The 21202-nt window shown below is 41.3% G+C and overlaps 1 protein-coding gene across 1 annotated transcript in view; it reads left to right on the forward strand.

Moving 5' to 3' along the window:
* Positions 1-21202, forward strand: part of ATAD2 (ATPase family AAA domain containing 2) — a 116221-nt gene that overhangs the window by 37003 nt on the left and 58016 nt on the right. Inside the window, exons 8-16 of the mRNA XM_074985623.1 lie at positions 489-606; positions 7484-7594; positions 9231-9339; positions 9620-9735; positions 12115-12289; positions 13113-13201; positions 14687-14846; positions 17122-17212; positions 17756-18070. Coding sequence (XP_074841724.1) covers positions 489-606; positions 7484-7594; positions 9231-9339; positions 9620-9735; positions 12115-12289; positions 13113-13201; positions 14687-14846; positions 17122-17212; positions 17756-18070 — 1284 coding nt within the window. The remainder of the gene's footprint in view (positions 1-488; positions 607-7483; positions 7595-9230; positions 9340-9619; positions 9736-12114; positions 12290-13112; positions 13202-14686; positions 14847-17121; positions 17213-17755; positions 18071-21202) is intronic.

The raw sequence follows: 21202 nt of genomic DNA on the forward strand, positions 1-21202 counted from the left end.
TCTGTCCTTTCTTCTGTCCAAATTGATTTAAATGCTTCATTGTCTGTTCAATAGTAGCTTCTATGGTGTTAACCTACAAAAGATCTGGAGGTTAAGATGACTACATAATTCAATCTATATACTTAATTATTCTTCAACTTTATTTTATAGCTATAAATTGCAAATGAATTTTATGTATGCCTGCTGTTTCTTAATTGAAATTTTTAGAGCAAGATCAGGAAAGCCACCCTATATACTCCTGAAGGAACAGTTACAAATAACAATTGATTTGCCAGCCATTTTTCAGTGTTACGATTTTCAACTGCTTTTATTAAATACAAGTTTTTCATGATTTTTCTTTACTCTAAACAAACTTGGCATATTTCAACAAAAGCAGTGTAATTCACAGTCATGACTGCCATCTGTCTGATAGTACTTCATTTGTGTTATATTTACTCTGATTTAAAGATCTAGAACTATCCTAAATTAAACTTGTTTGCATTTAATAGAGCCAAGGCATCAAAGAAAGCCCAAGCTGTTTTATGCTGGTCCGTCTTCTCCTGTGAGGCGAAGATACTCTTTTAGGCCTGCAGGACCACGAAGTCCCTGCTGCAAAAGGATCAACAGGTTGGTATATGGGTGGTGATAATTCTTATTTATTCATATTGGTGGCAGTCACATCATGGAGTGCTGCTTATAATTTTCAGTTTAGTAGTAATTATGAAAGTGCTGGCTATTACTCTGTTAAGGCTGGTTTCCATTTTGCACATAAAGCAAAAATTTGAACTCTCTTCCAATTTTCTGAGAATTTATAAGTAAATCTTGCCTTATATAAAATTTAAAAAAGTCACTTTGAAGTTTAGTGTGTGACAGTCTTTTTGTTCCAAACAATTTTAATAATGTAGACTTTCAATGGTCCATATATTGATAACTTCCGTTTTACTCTATGAATTGATAACTTGTGAATAGGTTATTTTGAAGAAATTAGAATGTAATTAAGTTATTTACTGTTTTATCCAAGTGTTATGATATAGACAACAGATGATGTCACATCAACAGCTTCCTTTAGTTGGAAGTATTTGAAGTAATTCGGCTAATATCTGGTCTTTCTTTACAAAGTAATCTGCATACAACCAATCTGTTGGTTGTAATGATCCTGTAGTATACAGGACAATGAAGAGTGTCAAGCATTATCACTGCTAGATTACATGGCTGAATGTCACTATATTTTGGAGAATCCTGCTATCCTTTTGGGGTGAATACTAGCAGGGGTATTTGTTTGTGTGGCTCTATATGGCACTGCTTTTACTGATGTGCAGAGCTATAGCAGAAGCTCAGTGGGAGCCCATAAAACACTGATACCTTGGGATTTGGGACCTGAGTCTCCCAACCTCCTTTCATGTAGTGCTGGTCTTAGTAGCAGCCCTCTGAATCAGTAAGGCTGTATCTACACTTTCATTCCTCTTTTGAAAGAGGCATGCAAATGAGGAAACTCAAAATGCAAATGAGACAAATTTACATATCTGGTAACTCATTTGCATATTCTTTCTGAAGAGCTTCTTTAGAAAGAAGAAAAGCAGTGTAGATGTGGCTCTTTCAAAAGTAAACCCCATCTTCGAAAGAAACCTTCCATTTTTTTATGGAAAGAAGGGTTCTTTTGAAGATGGGGTTTACTTTCAAAAGAGCAGCATCTACGCTGCTTTTCTTCTTTCAAAAGAATATGCAAGTACAATATAGGCACCCGATATGTAATCTCTGCACCTTATTTGCATTTTCAATTTCCTTCATTTGCATGCCTCTTTCGAAAGAGTAATGCAAGTGTGGACACAGCCTAAGTGTATTTGTAGGTTAAGAGCCAGATTCCTCAGTACATTTTGGCTGACTTGTGCTGGTCTGGTGCACATATGAGTCTGCATTTAAAAATAATTTAAGGTTGATAGATAACATAACTCTTTGTTTTAAAAAATTACTTAAAATGAGATACAGCATTAAATGAGAAATACAAACTCCTAAATAAAAAATAATCTTTTTTGGTTTTTAAGATTGGGGTTAAGCATGAGTGTTCATATCAGAATCATGAAGATAAAGGATGTACTGGGAATGTTGTAATTTTATCACAAAAACAAACCTAAGGCTACGTCTGCGTTACCAAATAAAATCAACTTTTAATAAATTGATTTTTTTAGCCTTGATCTTATGAATTTGAATTTAATTGTCCTCAAATGATTCAACCTACCGTTTCTCTGTCGACAGACTCAGTCTCCATTGCCTTATGCAAGTTTGACTCTGTGAGCAATGCATTATGGGTACCTATCCCCCAGTGCCTTAGCCGTGTTGCACTTTGGGGGGTTTTTTCCCCACTGAGTTGTGGGGAAAAAAATTGGTGCAGTTGCTTGTGGGTGTTTGATGTCACTATCCCAGAATGTAAAGCGCTCTCCAGAATTCAGAGCATCCACTAACCGTGTGGAAAAACGAATGGGAAATCATGCCATTTTCTCTAGCACAGCACTAGCAGAAGCATGGATTCTTGAATGCTTCAAGTCGTTGCACATACCATTATGGCAACTTCCTGGAATGTCGTGCTCTTTTTTCTTTTGACTACAAAGGGAGTGGACTGAAATGATGGTTGAGGGTGATGATGGAAAATTCTGAAGAGGAAATCACTCAACTGCCGTCCAAGAACTTAGAAATGCTGGCTGCCTTGGATGCCTCACTGACAGTGGAGCAGTGGTTTTGGACTCATGAAACCAGCACACATTGGTGGAACCACATCATTTTGGATGACCAGCAGTGGGGGCAGAACTTTTCACATGGGCGAGTCCACTTTTATGGAACTTTGTGATTTGCTGACCCCAGCTCTGAATTGCAGCAACACAAGAATGAGGTCGGCTTTAATGGTTCAGCAGTGAGTAGCAGTCGCTCTGTGGAAGTTTGCAATGCCCGAAAGTTACCAGTCAATGGCAGATCAGTTCGGGGTGGGCAGATCTACAGCGGGAGCTGCAGTGGTGCAGATAGCCAGTGTAATCTGTCCATGTCTCCTGAGGAAGACTGTGACCCTGGGAGATCTACAGGCCATAGTGGATGGCTTTGCTGCCATGGGGTTTCCTAACTGCAGTTGGGCAATAGATGGTACGCACATACCCGCTATGGCCCCCAACTATCTGGCCTTTGACTACGTAAACAGAAAGGGGTACATCTCAAAGGTGTCGCAGGCATTGGTAGATCACAAAAGTTGTTTCACTGACATCAACGTGGGATGGTTGGGAAAGGTTCACAACACATGCATGTGCAGAAAACTCCTGGATGAGACTTTTTTCCCAGACCAGAAAATGAAGATTGGCAATGTGGATATGCCTGTGTGGTAATATCGGCTGACCCTGCTTACCCTCTGCTTCCCTGCCTCATGAAGCCATACGCAGGTGGTCTAGACTCCAGCAAGGATAACTTCAATTTAAGACTCAGCAGGTGCAGAATGGTGGTGGAATGCACCTTTGGCTGTTTTTTAAGATGAGGTTCAGGTCCCTATTGACCTGTTTGGACCTTTCAGAAACTAATGTCCCCACTGTGGTTACAGCATGCTGTATTTTGCAGAACATTTGTGAATCCAGGCAGGAGAATTTCATGAGTGCAGAGGCTGATGTCATGAGCAGTGCTTATTCACAGCTGCCTACAAGGTCATTCTCCAATATCAATGTGGGGGCAGTGGCAATCAGGGAGGCTTTGAAACAGCTTCATGAGTGATCTGCCAGAGACATGATTGCACTGTGTTTCACTGTTTTAATACCATCCCACACTTCACAAAATGATTTGTGCTCCCCACCAAAAGTGAACCAATAAATCAGAACGTGGCTTTCACAGAAAACATGCTTTTTTTTGTGGAGAGGGGGTTAAGTTTCAGGAAGAAGAATGGATGTAAAGGGAGGGTTATTATCACAAAAAGATGGGCAGCTATGCTATTGGCCCTGTCCACCCATGCGAGTCCCTGCAATTTGTCATCAAAGGAATAAGTTTATTTGGAGGCTACAGGGGAGAGGGTTAAGATCCAGGGAAAAGGGGTGTCAAGGGTGGTGGAAAAGCCTTTTGCATTGGCTATTGAGGGTAGAGAGGCAGACTGTCCTTGCCTGCCTTCCCTCCCCACATTTGGGGACTATTAAGGCCCAGGGTGTGGGGGCAGGGGGGCAACCTGCATTCAGGGAAGTTTGGGCAGCAGGGAGCGGAGACTGCAGTGCTGTGTAGGGAGCCCTTCTGCAGCTCCAGCATGGAGTACAGTGCCTCATTTTGGTTGCTCATAGCCACTATGAGCTTTGCCGCATCCTCCCTCAGTTACACTGCTTGCTCTCTCCAGAACTCAAAGTTTGCCGCCACTGTGCTGAGTATCTTTTGCTGTCAGTAATTTCTGCTTGAGCCCACTCCATGTGCTGCATGATAAGGTCCTGCATGGACCTTTTGTGCTTCCTCACCCTGTCTCCCATGCTGAGGATGCCTGCTGGAAAGTGAAGGTCAAAATTGAGGTACAATTCACACGAAACACTTTCCCATGGAATGAATGGGTCTCTGTCTTTACAATCAAGGAAACTTTCTTTTTGCAAGGTCACTTACAGCTTCTTAAGGATGACAAGGATTCAAACTGGACATTGCACAAGCCATCACTTGTCCATACCACTTCATTGTGGACATGGTAAGCTATTGTCTGTCTTACAAGTAGTGGTGGAGAGGGTGCAAAGCAGGAGAAGCAGGCCTGTGTCCTGGAGCAGGGGGAAAAGCTTTTTGGTTGTTCCCTGGAGCAGTCCTCAACAAGGAGAACCCACCTGTACTGGTCACGCAGATATGTGGGACCAGGGTCCGCAGAGCCTGGCAGCCATGTGACAAGGGGGAAGGGTTTGACTCCAGCTGGATGGAGGACTGGTTGGAGAGGGATGTCTGTAAAGTGAAAAAAATGCGGGGGATGGAAAGGGAAGTGGGAGGGCAGAAGGCCCGGAGAGCCTGCCAGCTGAGGGGAGGTGGGAAGACAGAGTACCCGCCAGCAATGTGGTGTGCCAATGCACTCCAGGGAAATGTAAAAGGGCAGGGAGCATTGCAAAGAAATCCAATCCAAATTCCTGTGCTGCTTTAGGTTGCCAAAGAGGACATCACCTTCCGAAGACTAACACACAGCGAAACAGAATAGATGCTTATCCTGTGTAAGCACAAGCCTGGAAAATTTGCCAAAATGCTACGTGGCGCCATGATACCAGATTGCTACCTCGTTGCCTGGCATGGCACCGCATGCTACTGTGGAAGCTGCAATAAGTCAGGCCTGCCCAAAAACCTTGTGCGCACAAAAAAAAAACAAAAAACACCAAGAGTACCTGGATGAAGTCTTCCTGGAGATCTCCAAAAAGGATAAGTGTTCCATACCCAGAAATGTTAACACAGTGTTCTGAGGAGCATAGATCCATAGAAAATCTATACCTACATTCAGCTGCAACCTCCTTGTAGCAATCAGAATAAAATACTCACCGGAACAGCTGGGGTTTGGGGACTGGCGTAAAGGGGACAGGCTCCAGGCCGATGCTGAAGAGCTCCAGTCTGGCAGGAACGGCTTCCTCGAGCCCCTGCTGTTTGCCCCATCCTCCTCTCTACTGGTCTCTTCCTCCTCACGCCCCCCAGCTCCTCTCTGCTCACCCAGGATTCTGGAACAGGGCCTCCTGAAGAATCCTAGTTAAGACTGGGCAACTTAGTTGGGTCCTCCCTTCCCTCCAAGAAGCACGTGCAGCTATTCATAATAGCAGCAGGTCTTTGGGAATGACCCAGGCCACTGGTTGGCTTCCTGGACTTTGTGGTACGCCTGCCAGAGTTCTTTCACCTTTACCAGCATTGCATAGAGTCCTGGGAGTAACCTCTGGCAGTCAGCCCACGTGACATCTCATATATGTCTGCATTTTGCTTGGACATATAGTCTACTTGTCACTGACTCCACTCTCGAAACAGCAAGGAGATCCATGATCTGATGATTCCATGCTGGAGCTCTCTTGCAACCCTGGGAACTAAACAGACTATTATCCCGACTGCTCATGATTACAAGAAATGGCTGCTGATGCAGTGTGATGTCCACCAATATGGCGCAATGTGATGTATAGGAGACATTATAGCTTCTGGGTGCCCCTTATATTTTCTGGGCTTGCTGGTGATGAATTCACATTCGAGGGTTTCCTGTGACCTACCTCCTGCGCGCCTGGAGAGCAGCAGAGATGGAAGCAGCCATACAAAGTGGGTAACCGTGTAGCTTTGTGGGGTACCTACAGGAACTTCTGGAGGCTAATAAATTCAATTTAAAGACATAGCACTTCCATGCTGGCCTGAATTTGAACTTTTAAATTTGAACTTTTGATGCTATGTTGAGTAGCTTTCCAAGGTGTTATAATACCGGTTTTAGTGCTCCCTAAAATTAACCTAATGGTATTTACAGTGAAGACAGTGACATTGTAAAAGTGAGCTAACTGTCTTAATTTGACTTTATCATGTAGTGTAGACGTAATGTTCATTTAATGTTGAATATCTTAGGCTGAAAAGAAGTCCAAATGTGTTTAAAATATAGAAATATAGTTGTGGAACCTGGAAAGTTTCATTGTCTAACTTGCTGTGACATGGCACAGGCTGGCAGGTGGGGCTGGGAGATGCATGTGGGGGATTGCACACCTGTGTGCAGGCATGCCACCGCCCCTTTGCCAGAGAGGGGTTGTCCGAAGCCCACCAGGAGGATTTGAGGAGTGGCACTGGCCCTAACATGCATTGAGTTTGAGACCTCTGCAATAAAGAATTTTTTGGGAGCCACAAATTCATGTTTTCATAATTTAATACATCTGAGTTTCTTTTCACTCTAATCTCCTAATTTCTTAGGTTTGCAATATTTGTTTTTTGGAATGAATTACAACATCTACATAATGTTTTTTACCCTTTAGTTACCAATATATACTCTCAATCTTAATTTGCATTTTAAAATAATCTTTCTTGAGAACTTAGTTTTTATACTCAAAAATATTAAAGTACATTTATGAACTTCGGAAGTGACTTGTGAGTTTTGGATGTCTTAATTTTGTATCCACAACTTGAAAATTTTAAAGAGCCCTTTATTTCTGAGAATATATGCTTGGTACTTTCTGAAAAACAGGATCCTTAAAGGTGTCAGTTCGAGTAATCAAAATTGGCACCTGCATTTGAAATCTTGGCCATATTTTACATGTGACTTAAACATTTAATTTTTTTGGTATAAAAACAATTTTGTTCCAGTGAGGATTTCTGTCTCTCTCTCTTCTTCCCCACCACCCGCCAGGGAAAGGATATAATAAGGAGCAATTCTACATATAGAGGAAATAGACTTGATAACCTAATGGGTCTTAACCCGCTGTACATTATGAGATGGAATCTGAAACAGATAATTAACAACTTGACTTTTAACTTTTCAGAATGACCACATACTTAAGTTTTTGTTACTTTTTTCTGTGAACGTTTTATTATAATATAGACGAAAACATGCAATCCATAACAGTGATTCCACATCCTCCTCTTCTTCGTCTGAAGATGAGCAACATTTTGAAAGGCGTAGAAAATGCAGTCGTAACAGAACATTAAGCCGGTAAGTATAATTAAATAGCCTCTCCCCTCCCGTTGGGGAGCTGTTATCTGCACATATGTAAAATGTTAGTCTTTTAATTCTTATAGTGATGGTAATCTCTACATTGTGAAAACTTGTAGCCAAATCTTTTGGTATATTTGACTTGTGGAACAGACAATATCAGGAATTGGATTTGTTTTTAAAGAGCCTCTTATGTGGCATGTGTGGTTCTACTTGTTGTCTCATTTACAAGGGTGTCTTTAGCAATGGCAAAACACTGATACTGTAAAATGCAAAAGTAAACAAAAAAAACAAGGAAATTGTTTAAAGTATTACTTTAAATGCTATTTCTAACCATAGTAGGTATAGATTTTTCAGGTAGCTCTCAGCTGTGATGTCCAAGTATGATGTTACTTTAAGAAAAACTGTTTGTGTTTACTGGATTCCTCAGTCTGCTACAGACATAGAATGTACATAAATATGGTGGGATTTACTACAAAATTTAGGTCCATTTTTGTTACACAATATCTGGGATGCCACAGCGACTGCAGTCCTCATGGAAAGGCCATTTGGATAGACAGCAAACATTACAACAGCAGAGCAATCATGTTGCTTTTCCAGTTCTGGTTGTTTCTATATTCAGTCTGTAAAAGAAATATTTCTCTCATTAAAACTAAGCTAAGTTCATAATGTCCAAAATTGAATATAAGGAGAACATTAGTTTTTCCAGATAGCACTTGTGAGAGGTGGTGCCAACCCCATTACAAGTGCTCCAATCCTCCACCAGTGGGCAGGGCTGTGTTCTTTAGTTTTGGTGACCCTGTTCAGTGATTTTAGGAAAGTGTTTTTAGTGACACAGCACTCTGGCTGAATTGCACACAGTCTGCAAGCTAACCAAAAGAGACCCCTTCTGGGGTATATAGTATATCCAAGTATCTCTCTCAGGTCCTTCCTGGGCTTTAGCCTTTAAGTAGTTCAGCCCTGGTATGGGGCTGTATCCCCAGGGGTCTTCCATGGAGATACTATCTTTCTGTAGCCTTCTCCAGGCTCAATCTCTAGTCATTTCTAGCAGTCAGCTAGGACCATTTGCTGCCAGTCCCTGCCAGCACACTGTCTTTGCCTCAGTCCTAGCAATTGCTCTGGAGCATCTTGCTCCCCTGCTCTCTGCCCACACTGAACTGTCCTTGGCCCTGTCACTGTTCCAGGAAACCAGGCCTGCAGTGACTACTACTGCTCTACTCTGTAGTTCCTTTTATATGGCCTTCCTGGACCCTGATTGGCTGCTTCCCCTGCAGCCATTCTAGTTTGGCTTGGAGGACCTCTTCTCTGCTTCTTTACTGGTGTGGGTGTGGCAGAGTCCTAATGTCTTTAGCAAAAGGGCCTTTGGGTCTATCCACCCCATCACACCATGCTTGGGATAGGATTTTCAAAAGTGCCCAAATATTTAGAAGCACAAATCTTTAGGCACCCCAAGGAAGTTGGTGGTATTTAGTATAACTGATTCTCTTCCTTGTTCATATTTGGGCATTGTGAACTTAATGCAGTTCATGGATTTATTAGCACAGAAATACTTACCATGAGCTTATATAATTTGCCAAGAAAAATCTGCTTATATAATTTGCCAAGAAAAATCTACTTATCTTACTTTTCAAACCAGGTGTCTTCCACTAAACTTCCGGAAAGATGAATTGAAAGGCATTCACAAGGATCGGATGAAGACTGGAGCAAGTTTGGCTGATGTTGATCCAATGCAAATAGATTATTCAGTAAGTACTTTGTCTCAAATATTGGCAGTTAAGTCTTTTTCCGTCAGTGGATAAATTTAATAAAATTTTCCATAGCAATCTCTTTACTGCCATCATGACACATGAGCCTCCCCTCAGCATGCTCTAGAATTGCATGGTAGCCTAGTATATTTTCTTTTTTAGTTGCATATTATGTCTTCTGTTTTTGGATGCTTGGTATAGTTATGGTGTTGAAGCATTTATGAAATGTGGTTTTTGTGTGTGTATGTGTGTGTTTGTTTTTTAACTTTTTCTGAAATAGGTACGATTTGATAGTGTGGGTGGACTATCTAGCCATATTTCTGCGCTAAAAGAGATGGTGGTTTTTCCGTTGCTTTATCCAGAAGTATTTGAGAGATTCAGAATTCAGCCTCCAAGGTACTGTGACATGTATTGCAACTTGAAAATTCATGCTTTTGTTTACAGAATATTGCTTTTTAAATTTGTCCACCTTTTCATGTTTAAGGCTGCTTTTACACTTGCCCCCTCCCATTGAAGGTGGCATGGTAATGAGGCAATTGGAAGCAAGCTAGTGAGGCGCTAACACGCATATTCAGTGTCTCATTAGCATAATGGCAGCTGTGTGAATTTCAAAGTCGAGACTTCGAATTACAGATTGACAGTGTAGATGCTGGCACCTTCAAAATAAGCACCCCACTTCGATATTCCCTTACTCCCACAAAACTAGATCAGAAGGAAAATTAATTTTTCCAGTTATCAGGAGTTCAAAGATGAGATTGATAGGACCTAGGAAAATGTGACCTGTGATCAAATGCATACAGAAAAGGAAATTGCAGTTTTTCTCTGGTTGTTTTAAGTCAACCTGGATCTTGATGTGATTAATAAACATTGCTTAGTCACTTCATTTTGGACCATATCTCTTATCGCTTTTAAGGCAGTGAGAGGTATATAGGCTTATAGTTTGGAATTTACTTATCTGTTTGTGAAGGCAAGCTGTTCCTTACTCCGAACAAATGGCTATCACATTGTTTCTTGAGAAGGAGTATATATAATCTCTTCAGTTTCTGACCTATCTTAAAACTTCCTTTTTTTTGATGTTAGAAAATGTTAAATTGGACATAAGATGGAATCTAGCGGTGAGCATAATCATAACCATAACCACTGACACAGCTTACCAAGAGAAGTGGATAAATTTGTCATCAGTTGGAGTCTTTTTAAATAAATATTTGATTGCCTTTGTACAAGAGAAGATAATTTCAGTCACAAGTTATGTTCACTTGCATATTAGGAAAGAATAATTCTTGGAGTGTATTGCCATATGGATGCACCACCATAGGATATGCATATGTTTGTGCATTCTGAGTCTTCAGAGTTATGTCCGGTAGGCCTACGTTTACGTTACAACAACCAGATTTCTCAAGGGCCCATGCAACTTGTTTTCTCCCAATGGGCACCCAGCCAACCAGTGGCACCACAGTATTGTTTTGAACAATCTAAGGACACCCCCATTTTTTACCAGTCGTGACCTGCACCTTTTTCCACCTTGCCTTCAAAACTTATTTCTGACTATGACTTCAGTGAGATAGATGGGGGAACTGGCAACCCTCCTACTAGATTACCACACCATGTACTATCTTCTACAGAAACAATTCTACAATATTACCATTCTTGTTTTTCCTCCAGACATAACATTAACCCGGGGTTTTCTTACCAGTTGTCTACCCAAAATTTAATGCATCTAGAGAAGAATCAAGTTTTCATGCACTGGATGTCAGAAGGGCCCTTGCCTTCCATCTGTATAGGACTCTATCATTCTGGGTGTCTCCCATGCTATTTGCATCAATTACAGGCAGGATGAAAGGCCAACCAATTTCAATGCAAACAGTGTTGAAGTGGGTTTTGTGTTGCATCTTGACTTGTTTTGAAAATACTGCGTCTTCTCAAAGTAACACCACATTCCATTAGAGCTCCAGTCCACATCTACAGTTCTACTGAAGGACATTGCCACAGCAGAAATCTGTAGTTCTAATAATTTTTCTCCCAGACGTGACATTTCTTTTGGCAGTGCAGTACTTTTAACTGTTGTGGGCTTACATCATTAGCACTCACCTTCCTATTAAGTTACTCCCTGGAAGCCTACTATAGTGGAGAACCGACAGGGGACATATACAAAAAATAGTAGAGGTTACTTACCTTACAGTAACTTGAGTTCTTTAAGGTTTGTTCCACCTCCCATCCTCTTTCCTTGTGTTGTGGAATTCTGCCTTCTTGGTTGAGAACAAACTTAGTGGTGTTAAGCTCATGCTTCTCTGTATGCCCTCATTTGGAGCACAAAGTGCTGTTCTGTAAAGGCATGGGCATGCAGATGCTACTTTGTGGTCTCTCATTGAGAGCACATCTTCTGGTCTGGACAAAACATTTCAGAGAACTCAAATTACTTTCGGATAACTAACTTTTCCTTCTTCCACGGGGTGAAATCCTAAGGCCTTTATGATGCAGGAGGTTAGGCTAGATTATGTTTATCATCAAACCTTTAAATCTGTGTATCTAACTAAACGAACATATTTTTGCTAAATAAGATTGCATATATGTATCTCAGATATGTGTATATTTTGATTTATAATCTTTTATGCCCACTTTTTTTTTACCCTTTTCCCCTCTTCCTTCTGCTCCCTTCCCCGTTCGTCCTTCGTATATTGCTGTTTTATTGGCTTACTCCTTATGCTCTTTGGAACACGTTCTGTTCCTTTGTATAATGTATCGCAACTGAAATATGTGAGCTCTTGTTTTCTGCAGGGGCTGTCTATTCTATGGTCCACCTGGTACTGGAAAGACCCTTGTTGCTAGGGCACTTGCTAATGAGTGCAGCCAGGGTGATAGAAGAGTAGCTTTCTTTATGAGAAAAGGTGCTGATTGCCTCAGTAAATGGGTGGGAGAATCTGAACGACAGCTTCGTTTATTATTTGATCAGGTAATATTTTACTACACTGCTTTATTGTAAGTGGAGCTGTTATTGACATTTATAGTTAAGGTTGCAGAACATTTTCCATTATAAGGTTCTGTTTTCACTTGTTTATAATTTTGCAATATGTTAACTGTTTGAGATGAAAATTTCCATTCTGGTGCTCATCTGAATTTGTTAGAAGTTCCAAAAAAAATTGTCAAGATGTTTTGTGGAACATGATTACAGGAAGACAGGGAGGAAATAGATTTTGTCTGTGGGTGGTATGTTTTGCTGTTTTGTTTTGTTTGGGGTCGGGGGGGCTGTCTTGACATGCTTTGGTGAGGTACTTTAAATTTGGCAGGGACGTGGAAGATCTGAAAAGGATGCAGAAAGGTGAGTCGCAGGAACTGTGATGGTATGGAGTGGTGGGGGCAAAAGGAAAAGGACATAGGCTTCGAACATGGGGTCAGACAGGTCTATCTGGCAAAGTGTGCATCTCATCTACTCACAGTAACTGGTCCACAGAGGAAATAACTGCCTCCTACTGCTGTCAGTTATTGCCTTACCTCAAGTGGTAGAGATCTGTGCTTGGCTATAAGGGCCTGAACTTTTCTGATGATCCATGTGGGGCAGGCAGGTCAGCATGGTTGTATATGTTAGAACTTGTTTTATTAGGGCAGGGATATTTTTGACTTGGGGGATTTTTTGAGTGTGACTATCCAGGAATGTCTCCCCCTTTAATTCTGGCATTTCTTGTCTTATAAGTGCTTAATTTTCTTCTAGTGTCGTTTTTATGCATATATATAATATATATAGTCTCAATAGTCCTGCGTATGCACTTTTCTTTTAGGCCTATCAGATGCGTCCTTCAATTATTTTCTTTGATGAGATAGATGGTTTGGCTCCTGTACGGTCCAGTAGACAAGACCAGATTCACAGGTATTAACAGTTTAAAAAAAATGTGGAAAAGAGGAAAAATAAGCTTGAGCCTTATAAAGAGGGGGGTGTTACTGTGGTAGTGGTTTAAATAAATATATTTAGAGATCAGCATTAGGAGGCCTCTAATAGTGTGAAGGTGCAAGTAATTAGATCTAGTAGTGGTAACAAGCTTAGTGTAGCGTGTTCACTTTTTGTAATTGAGGTTTTTTCTGAAACACTTCTATGATTTGTTTGTACAGCCCTCCACATGAAATAGTATTTCCAATTTGTCAGTTTGCTTTCCTTGTGGATTTAAGAATTTAACCTTTTTTACAAGCAATATCATAATCTGGGCCCTATATAATTCACAATTTGAACTGCTAAATTTTGTGATCTGCCTTATAATTGTGTTGCTATATCAAAACTTTCATTTTAAAACAAAGTTTTTGGTCTTTATGGTTGAAATTATAACCTTCAAATGAGAAAAATGACAATAAGGACAGTTATGTCTGCTGTCTCAGTATGCAGCCTGCAGCCACAGCTTTGATAGTTCAACTTTCTTCCATTAATCCTTTTGAAGGCTAAAAATATCAAATTAACATACTTTGCCACTGGTGGATCTTGTGGCATGATGAAAATGCTTTCAAAGTTTGCTGAGGTAGAGTTATGAGAAATTCAGTCATATATCCCCCACATCTAAAGTTGCATGCACCCTGATTCAAAAGGGGCAGAAAAGAGGAGATATATCTTCTCCATAGCACTGGGAATTAACTCCCTCCTTGCTGTCTAAAGAAATCTTTAAACATCCCCAAGGATCAGGTCTGCACTAGAATTTTTATATTGGTTTAGCTACATCTCTTGGGGCATGAAAAAATCTGCACACCCAAGAGGTGCAGCTGTAACAACCTACCACTGGTATAGGCAGCACTAAGTCATTGGAAGAAATCTTCCTCTTATCTAGTGACTACATCTCAGGGAGATGGATTACTTATGCTGATGTCAGCCTTGCTCCTGTCAGCATAGGTGGTTGTTTACCTTGAAGTGTTACAGCTTTTTAACTATAAAAAGACCCAAGTCTTTTGGGGTGCCAAAAATTCCAGCTGTCAAAGATTTCCAGCTTTCCTGAAACAGAAATTGGTAAAACATTGAAACTTCGAGTCAGTTTAAAAAAAAAAAAAATCCATGTTTTAAAAAAAGGATGATGTACAGGCCAGCACAGCAATCCATGGAGGGAAACTTGGAGACAGGGTATTTGCATAACTTGGAATTCCTTGTTGCGTAAGTTGGCTTGACCATAATATACTTATTACAAGTAATACTATTTGTTTTGAACAGTGCCTCAAGGCCCCATTTATGTCGTTCTAAGTTCTGTAATATAGGGCTCAAAGTCTTTTGTGATGTTCTGGGCAAAACACGTCTACTAACTAAAAATAATTCCAGCAACAAAAGATTTCCTATCTTGATTGAAATTTGGAAAGAGAAAGTGAATAAAAGCATTTCTCTTAGTTCTATTGTATCTACGCTACTGGCTCTTATGGATGGCTTGGATAGCAGAGGAGAGATTGTGGTAATTGGAGCCACCAACAGGCTGGATTCAATAGATCCTGCTTTACGAAGACCTGGCCGTTTTGACAGAGAATTCCTTTTCACCTTGCCAGATAAAGAGGTAAAAATCTCTGATTCAGTCTTAACAGTAAGGTATCAAACTATTTATAGCATGAGCCACAGCGTATTGTGGAGTTAATGAAGGATAGTGGGGAATGGTGAAGCTCGGATTTTCTGCTTTACAATTTGAATGAATCATGTTATACATTTTCTCATGGAGAGCAGGGCCAGCCGCCACTGGGGACCCCAAGGCAAGGTGTGTGTGCGGGGGGCGTCACTTGGGAGCAGCTCCATGCCCCCAGAAAGAGCAGGGCCAAGGGTGGACGGGACAGGACCTATGGCCCTTAGCACCACTCAGATCGCGGTGCTCTGCCCCCACCAGGCCTTGGAGCAGTTCAATGTTGCTGCAGCATTTCAAAGGAACCCAGAGCTCTGACTGTTGTCACGGCCAAACTAGCAGGCCTGCTAAATTAACTGGAAACAAAATTAGAGGAGCTAGCAGACCTGCTTATACTAATTATGATTGTAAGGAGAAGGAAATGCAGCCAAAAGTAAATGAGGGCTTCCAACTAGCAATGGAAGAAGAATGTCCAGGAGATGAAGGGAACCATTTGAGAGGAAGGAAGTATGTGCAGTGGGAGGCCAGATAGCTGAGAAACATGTAGACAAAGCAAGTGAACGGGTGAGGGACGGAGAAGAAAATAGTGAGGAGGGGATGAGAAATGAAAAGCAAAAATTACACTTGAACTGAAAGTTTTTGAGCAGGGCCAAAAAGATTAGTAGGTTTGACTGGTAAAAATGCATAAATGTTATTTTTAAAATAACTGCCGTAGTTCCTGCATGGAGAACATGATTATGAATGGGAAAGGAGGAGTTTCTATTTTATGTGGACCATACAAATCCCTAATCTGTTTATCTGAATGCCAGGAAAGAGCATCAGGAGTCTTTGAATTTAGCCAGAGATTTAGTCTTGAAGACAAAATGGGGACAGCGCACCGCCCTTGCAAGTTTCTGGTTCATTGACAGTTGTTTAGGCCAAGTAATGGCAATTGTTACCATTGTAAGATTTGCCATAATCAATCTCATTAATCTAAATTTAAAATATAAAACCCAAGACCATTTTGAAATTTAAGAAGTAGTCTTGAACATGGAGGGGACTAACTTAGCAGAGTGCATTTAAAAAAAAAAGTTTTAAATTTTTAATTTAAATTATTATTTAAATTTTGATTTTCAAAAATAATTATTTTTAAAATGATCTCTGAATTTAGGCCTTAATATATTTTCTATTAAACTTATTTATAGTCTCTCAACATTTTAAATAAAAATATGCTGAAGCCATGAGCCATTATCTAGAATATCAAGTTTAAGTTTAATACTAGTATCGTGCCATATCATGCTTGACCTTAAAAGTTAGGTTTTTCCCAACTCTTTCTTTGTACAGCAAACCTGGCTTTATATTCACCATTTTTAGCTCAGTAAAAATGTACAATTAATAAATGAAAAATGTTTAGCTTTTCAGTTGTATGCGCTTTTAAGTGCCAAAATGATACACCACATATTGCATAATGGCTCTATTGACTTGTAGATCAAGATGTTTAATGGTTATATTAACCAATGAGAATGCAAAAGGAATAAGGGTTCCTGTGGCACCTTCTAGACAAACAGAAATGTATGAGCATAAGCTTTCATGGGCAAAGACGCACTTTACCCATGAAAGCTTATGCTCGTACATTTCTGTTTGTCTGGAAGGTGCCACAGGACCCCTTGTTGCTTTTGCAGATCCAGACTAACACGGCTACCCCTTTGATACAAGGAGAATGCATCTTTCTTCAGAAAATAACTGGAATACAAATGGAAAAGTTGATTAAAATTAATGATCTAAATTGAGGCTTTCCTCTTGATTAATGTTATGAAATTGCCCCACCCCTTTTTTTAAATCCATCCACTCTGAACTTAGCTGAACTAACAGATCCCCTATCTTGAACTTCTGGTTCTGTAAGTTTGGGAAGTTTTCTTTAGGAAAAGTATAATATTACAAAACTTAACTAGCAGTGAGAATTTTTCCAATATCATTAGTCTTCAACTTCCTAAGAACTCACTTTGTCCTGGGAGTTTTTCAGTTTTCCTTGTTAAAAGGACCACTTAAAAAGAGGTGCCTCTAATTTAGGACCTATGTAAAGCTTAGGTTTGTTGAGAAGAGCAGTCATTATTTTAGGAAAGTAAAATCTAGTAATATATCAGTACTTTTTAAGAGGCAATTATATTGTCATCAACTTAAACTAAAGATTTTTACAGTGAAAAAGAATTTTTTTTTTAAAAAAAGTCTTTATTTCTAGGCTAGAAAAGAGATCCTCAAGATTCACACGAGAGACTGGACCCCTAAGCCATTGGATGCGTTTCTTGAAGAGTTAGCAGAAAAATGTGTTGGTGAGATTGAGAACCAAAAGAGTTCAGAAAATACAAGTGTCAAACTTGCAGTTTAGCACATGCTAAATAAACTAAAAAATGAAATCTTATCTAAAAGCTTAGTACAAGGTTATTGAATTAGAATACTTTGTTTTTCATCGCCTAAGTGTTAGTTTCCTTTTATGTGAATATGTATATATTTTTAACTACACTCACTCTTTCACCATTTTTCTGGCAAAGTGGACTGGATGCTGTCCTATCTTTGGGTTCTTAGAAGTCCATCTTAAGCCACTGTCTTTTATAATGAGTTTGCCCAGGGCCCCACTTGTTGCCTTTCCACAGACCTAGAAGATCACCAGCAGAATAGTTGTGATATACCAGAATGAACCATTTCTTACCTATATATCCCTTTTTTTTCCTCCCACAAGTTAGAGCTTGCTTGTTCGACATCATTTCCTGCTGAGCCAGATAGGTTATGTACTCTAAACTTGCATATACTGCTTCTAGACTTTTTTTGGTGATTGGAGACAGAAGACTAAATTTCACTTGTTTGTTTGTTCATAGGATATTGTGGTGCAGATATTAAGTCCATATGTTCTGAAGCAGCTTTGTGTGCTTTACGCCGACGTTATCCTCAGATATATACTAGTAGTGACAAGTTGCAGTTGGATATCTCGTCTATTAAAATAACTGCTAACGATTTTGTTGTGGCTATGCAGAAGACTATACCAGCTTCTCAAAGAGCTGTGACTTCACCTGGCCAAGCACTCTCAGCCATTTCAAAACCATTGCTTGAAAACACACTTCACAGAATTTTAGGAGCCTTACAGAGGGTGTTTCCGCATGTGGAGCTGGGAATAAAAAAAGGACAAAAAACAGGTAAAACACTCCTATTACTTTTCATTTATTTGAATTTTTTGCATTTTTTTCCATGATAAGCTTTCCTTTAATTTGTGACATTAGCACACTACATCTATTTACATTTCCCTCTTTGTGTACATGTAGGCTTTTGAACTGTGAAATTCTGATTATTTGTGAGGGCTGAATCTTCCATGGTTCTTGGAGAGTTTTCTGATGGAGTGGCCAAAATAGCTATGCCCTGAGGCAACCCCACTCCTCTATTCCTCCCATCTCCAGGTGGATTGAGCACAAGTACATTGTTCCTGCCAAGGGATACAAGTATCTCTTCTTGCACCCTACCCCAAATTTGTTAGTGGTAGAAGCTGTCAACCACTGTGAAGCAGAAGAACACTAAGTAGCATTGCTTAATAGACTCACGCATCGCTCTTCGCACGCTCAGGATATATATGTCCCAGGACCCGCATGTAAGGTTGATGATTTCTTAAGAATTGGGGCAGAGGAGTATGTTCTGCACTGTTATAGGAGCCAGACAGTTTATTCTTGCTTTCTTTTATTTTTTTAATCTCTAAGCCCAAGGGAGGGCTTCAGCCAATTCTGGGCCTCCTGTGACTTGAACCAGTAGCTGGTGAGGCTCAAGTTCTGTGTGGTTTGCTTAGCCTTCCTAAATCTGGGAGATTGGTGTGCTTCTCTCGAACTCAAGGACATGTGTTTTTGTATTGCCATATTCAAGGGACACAGGTCTTTCTTGTGGTTAATGGTAGGTGTCAGCCACTACCAGTCTGCTATTCTCCTGTTTGACCTAGCCAGAGCCCCTCAGGTGTTCACCAAATGTGTGGCGATAGTGACCGCCCGCCTCAGGAGTTAATGGGTACAGACCTACCCTTACCTGGATAGATTGGCTCATCAAGGGCAACTCCAGGCCCAAGTTTCATACAGATTCACCTGTCTTGGAAGGTGGCATTTCTGGTTCCAATTATGTTGGCTAGGAGTGTCTGAGCTGTGTGCCTTGACTTCTGAGCCTCCTTGCACCATTGTCTTTAAAGACAAAGCCAAGTTGTGACCATACCCTGCCTTCCTACCCAAGGTGTTCTCAACTTCCACATGGGACAAAACATTTTCTTCCCAGTCTTTCCCCAGAAACCTCTTGCCACCAATGAGGAGAGGTGACTGCATGCCCTGGATGTTCTCATGGTCATCTGACAAAGCGGGTCCTTGCCCACAAATGCTTATGCTTCAAAATATGTTAGTCTACAAGGTACCACAGGACTTCTTGTTACTCTTTACATTGAAAGAACAAGGCCATTCTGTAAATCGCTCCAGCTCTTAGTCACACATACTGAAAGGACTGGATATGTCATGCATTCAGGCATGCTATCAGTTAGCAGGTACACTGCTACCGCCACTTGTCAGGGTCCATTTAACCATAGCACAAGCCTGCTCTGCAGCCTTCCTTGCCAGTGTTCCTTTCCATGACATTTGCAAGGCTACAACATGGTCCTCAGTGTACACTCTTGCTGTGCACTATGCCTTTTGAAAAGCTGTGTTGCAGTCAGCATGTCCATAAACTCCCACTGCTTACAGAGATACTGCTTCCAGTCACTTACATTAAATGGATGTAAGCAAGCACTCAAAGGACAAGTTCTGTGGCTTCTTAAAGACTAACAGATTTATTGGGCATAAGCTTTTATGGGTAGAACTCACTTTATCAGATAGTGGATAAAACCCACAGTCTGTTCTCTGTGGAGGTTCAGCAAGTTCTTCTTATGTGACCCTCAGCCAACCTGGCACCCCTCACATGAACTCCTGTGATGGCTGTTTGATTGTTCACCACGGTCCACACATGCCTTTGGCTGATAGGTTACATGGCAGCCTGACTCACACAGTGCCCTTTGCCAGGCTTCATCTTCGCCCTCTCCAGGTGCGGTTGGCATTGGCTTACCATCCCACTTGGCATGGCCTGTCCCTGCCTCACCATGTCTCCCAGTGCTCTCTGCTGGTGGTTATGTCCACAGTATGTCTTTGTAGGTGTTCCCTTTCATGCTTCTCAGCCCACTGTTTTCCTGATCACAGCCACCTCAGGTTTAGGCTAGGGTGCTCACCTGGGATGTCTCACAATTCAGGTGTTGTAGACAGCAGAGAGGCTGTCACTCCACATCATGTGCAAGGGCTGGGCCATTCACCTCGCTTGTCTGTTTTTTCTACCTCTTCTCAGTGCCCGCTATGTAGCAGTCATGACGGACTGTACAACAACCATGTATTACATCAACGGGTGTGGGGAGGAGGCTCTCCTCCCCACTTTGCTCAGAAGCTCTGCACCAGTGGGACTTCTGCATAGCCCACTCAGGATGCCTTCAGGCAGATAATCTCCCAGGCGTCCAGAACCAGCTGGCGGACCATCTCAGTCATTGGTTCCTAGTCTGAGTGGTTGATGCACACAGATCCTCCACTCAATCTTCCAAAAGTGGGGCTTTCCCCATCTGGGTCTCTGCATCCTGTAGCAACTGCAAGTGCTCCTCATTCTGCTCCTTCTGGGGCCTCAGTCTGGGCTCCATAGTGGACACATTCCTTGTTCCGTGGACTCTAGTACTGCTGTATACCTTTCTTCAGTTTCCCCTTGTGCAAAAGGTGCTCAAGGTTCACAGGATCAAGGCAGGTGTAATCCTCATAGACCTAGTATGGGCTTGTCAGCATTGGTACCTCATACTGATGGAGCTCTCTGTGTCTACCCATTCAACTCCCTGGTTCCAGACCTCATCACTCAGAATCAGGGTCACCTCCGGTCTCTTCCTCATGGCATGGCAGCTCCATGATCAACCTGCCAAGTGTACTTGCTCGGGGCTGGTACAGTGGTCATCCTCAGCAGCTGCAAATTATCTATGTGACGGTTTTATGTTGCCAAGTGGACACGCCTCTCCTGTTGGTGCTTTCAACACAATTTCATACCTCTGTACCACAGATGTTAGGCTACCTCATGTTTCTGAAGCATCAGGACCTTCTTCATCCATCCATGTGCACCTGGTAGCCAGATCTTCCTTCCATCCTGTGAAGGATGGTTGTTACGTGTTTGTGCACCCCACGGTGGGGAAATTCCTTAAAGGCATGGACTGACTTCACTCACCAGTTCACCATTCAGTCCCAGCCTTGGACCTT

This window comes from Carettochelys insculpta, chromosome 2, assembly GCF_033958435.1.
Source record: "Carettochelys insculpta isolate YL-2023 chromosome 2, ASM3395843v1, whole genome shotgun sequence".
Lineage (NCBI taxonomy): Eukaryota > Metazoa > Chordata > Testudines > Carettochelyidae > Carettochelys > Carettochelys insculpta.